The 3,032-nt window shown below is 33.1% G+C and overlaps 1 protein-coding gene across 1 annotated transcript; it reads right to left on the bottom strand.

Annotated features, from left to right (window-relative positions):
- Nucleotides 1-993: 993 nt before the first annotated feature.
- LOC9315165 lies at nt 994-1,775 on the bottom strand. The gene has a single exon (XM_002879052.2). The coding sequence runs from the start codon at nt 1,696-1,698 to the stop codon at nt 1,204-1,206; it is 495 nt and encodes a 164-aa protein (XP_002879098.1). The 5' UTR covers nt 1,699-1,775; the 3' UTR covers nt 994-1,203.
- Between the last annotated feature and the right edge of the window lie 1,257 nt (nt 1,776-3,032).

Below are 3,032 nucleotides of genomic sequence, written 5' to 3'. Positions count from 1 at the left end.
TAAGTAGATTTTAGGAAATTTTTTTGTTGTAATTGTAAACGTAAAATTTGTGTTTGAACAATCGAAGTTTCTATATATGTATTTAAAATTTTCAAATTCCTAATTGGATTCATAACATTTATCTTTCTGACGTATGTTTAATTAGTTAAAATGAAAAATATGGAAAGCAACTTTTTAGGTCAAATAATTATAGACCTTTTTTGTTATTTGTACAAGATCTAGGGGTGTGATAGAATAAGAACATCTACCTAATGGAGTAATATGTTACGTCAATGAAAACGTTAAAAGTTGTAAGAGAATGTGTAACCAATATGCAATTAGTTAATTATCCAGATCTTATCCAAACAGGTGATTTATCCACATAAAACGCCTAAAATTATGTTGTGTGTACTCGATCCAGACATTAACCCTATATTATGGTCTCGTCTAATATTGAAACATCATACTGTAGATTTTAATTCGTCCTTGCTTTTTTTTTTTTGTCTGAAAACACGAAAACCAAAATAAGCCAACGAGATCTGTGTTTACACTATCACAAAATTATTTATACAATTACCAATAATTGTAGGCACTATCTTTTTTTAATTAATTACTATAAACCAGCCAATATCAGTTCCTTACAAACTAAAAAAAAAATGACTAGTATCATTAATATTCTATATCTTATGAATGATTTAATTACCGGTCGACTCTCATTTTGTCTTAAACATAATTTGATTAGTCGATACGAAAATAACAAATGCCGACCAACATTGTATGATTAAAGGACAACGCACCATGTCTCCATCTGGCAAATAATCTCAATCCATGCCACATGATTAACTAATAATTATATTAATCCTTTGTTAGCCACTCAATAATAATCATAGTAATTATAGATTAGCCCTCGTTGACGATATTATGTTTCTTCATTAATTTCTAAATAACTAAGGGAAGAGAAGAATCTAATTAACGACTATAAAAATGAAATAAGTTGACGAAGAAGTAAAAAAATTATAAAAGAAATACCAAGTCAATTTTCATATTTGGTGTCTCAAAATTTCAATACAATCTTTTTAAGTAAAAAAAAGACGAAATGCGAATCCAGAAACTAAAATAATTCCAAAAAAAAAACAGCTCTTACAAATTTCGATTTAAGCCCCTCATATTTCTATATGTAACCCCCAATTTAAACAAAGATTAAAAGAAGTACCCAAAAGATAATTAATCTTCGATCCCTCTAATTTTAAAAATAGTATTTCGCACCCTACTCAGATCTCTTCCTTTCAATGTCCTCCCAGCACCTTCATGAACCGAAAACGAAGCCATCCTCCGGTTCGCAAGCAATTCATGCGGCGGAACACGCCGTGTTCCTCCGCCGCATGAAATTTCATCTCCGTCGACTTCTTCCTCATTATAAATCTGTCTCTGTCGTCGACTCTCGTCTCCAAGAATCTTAGACCAATCCGGTACGTTAACCGGAAGCGAAGACGCAGCTGTACCGGAACCGGAACCAGAACCACCGTGAATTTTCCGGTTAGTTCCGGTTCGACCGGATGTGATTGTAAGATCACTAAAGCTGAAATTTGAAGGTGAATCTGAACCGGTATTGTAAAGATCCCATTCGTCTAGCTCGAAATCGGAAGCGGCGGTGACGTGTTGGTCTGTGGTGAAGAAACGGTGGCTTGGCCGTGGATAGTAGCACTTGCTCGTCGCCATTTGAAGAAGGAGAAGAAATGAATTAAGCTCTTTTTTTTTTTTTGGTTTTAAGTAAAAGTTTTAGATTCTTTTTAAGCTTTGGTTTTGCTTCTTTATATATTGGTGAAGGTCAATGGATAGACTCCAACCTCCTCGTGTTAATTTCTTTTGGTCACCGTTTACTGCGAAATTACTGAACTGCCCTTAGAAGTTTCGTAGAAGTTTAAAACTTTTTGCGAGTTTTATCCAAACGAAACGATGACTGTCAAAGACTTTACACGGCAGCCAATAAATAGGTTATTTTAACTTGTGATTTATTTTATTCAATTTTTAACTACGCTGTGAATATATTGAATCATAGTATGATTTAGTAGAAGAGAACGGAATTAATTAATATTTCTTCGAAATTTCGTAGGAAGATGAATTGGTGGAAAACAAAATTTTCTCTATTTCATTATATTAAATGTTTTAAAATCTTTATTTTATTTCGTATTATAAAATGTTTTATAAATTTTAATGTTAATTTAAATGTATTTTACAACTTGTGTCTATTTATATTTTGCAGTTTTTATTATGAATGTTTTGGCAAAAGTAATCGATTCGTGAGAGTCTACGGAAAACAAGAAAATAGTCGAATATAATCTCTTTATTGATCAAAGTATCGATTGCAAAATACAAGAATCAAGACACAACGAATCAATCTATAAACTCTAGTCGTGTTTTAGAGTTGAGTCGTGTGTCTCGCCGTTTTTCGTAGTCTCTTGTCTTTGCTCTCGATTTCGTCCCGTCTTTCGTCGAATGGGGCTCCCCTTTTATAGAGAAGTCTTGGCGATCCTAATCCTCGTGGGATTTGGATTTGAGCAACCGCCCTTCACGTGATAAAGTCGTCTCTGATATTCTTTCATTAAGATTATCTCGAATATTCTCTTCACGAGATTATCTCAAATATTCTCTTGATAAAATCAATATCTTGACAGAATAAAGTCGTTTCTAAAATCTGGTTACGGCCCGTATTGATCCGGTTTTGGTGGACTACGGCCCATATTGTCATGATTCCCACCGATCGCGGCACGTGTCGATCATTCATAGAATCTTCTAGTATATTATCGATTATTTTCTCCATTTACATAAATCAACATATTTATGATAGAATTCATCTCCTCTAATTTCGATGGTTAAAATTATACCCAACAACTTGCCCCCCACTCTCTATTTTCTTAATAAGAATTTAGAGAGTAGTATAGAGTAGTGGTATTATTTTACGCGGTCAACAAATTCTCAAAATTATAGTCATACCTTAGACATCGCTTATGATTGATATTGATTTCTAGAACTTTGTCGCGTTGTTTGTTGTA

This window comes from Arabidopsis lyrata (assembly GCF_000004255.2).
Source record: "Arabidopsis lyrata subsp. lyrata unplaced genomic scaffold ARALYscaffold_4, whole genome shotgun sequence".
In the NCBI taxonomy this organism is placed as follows: Eukaryota; Viridiplantae; Streptophyta; class Magnoliopsida; order Brassicales; family Brassicaceae; genus Arabidopsis; species Arabidopsis lyrata.
This window is presented reverse-complemented; position numbering and strand designations above follow the sequence as displayed.

Coding starts and splice junctions, on each gene's coding strand:
- LOC9315165 (XM_002879052.2), bottom strand. CDS start 1,698: ATGGCGACGAGCAAGTGCTACTATCCACGGCCAAGCCACCGTTTCTTC.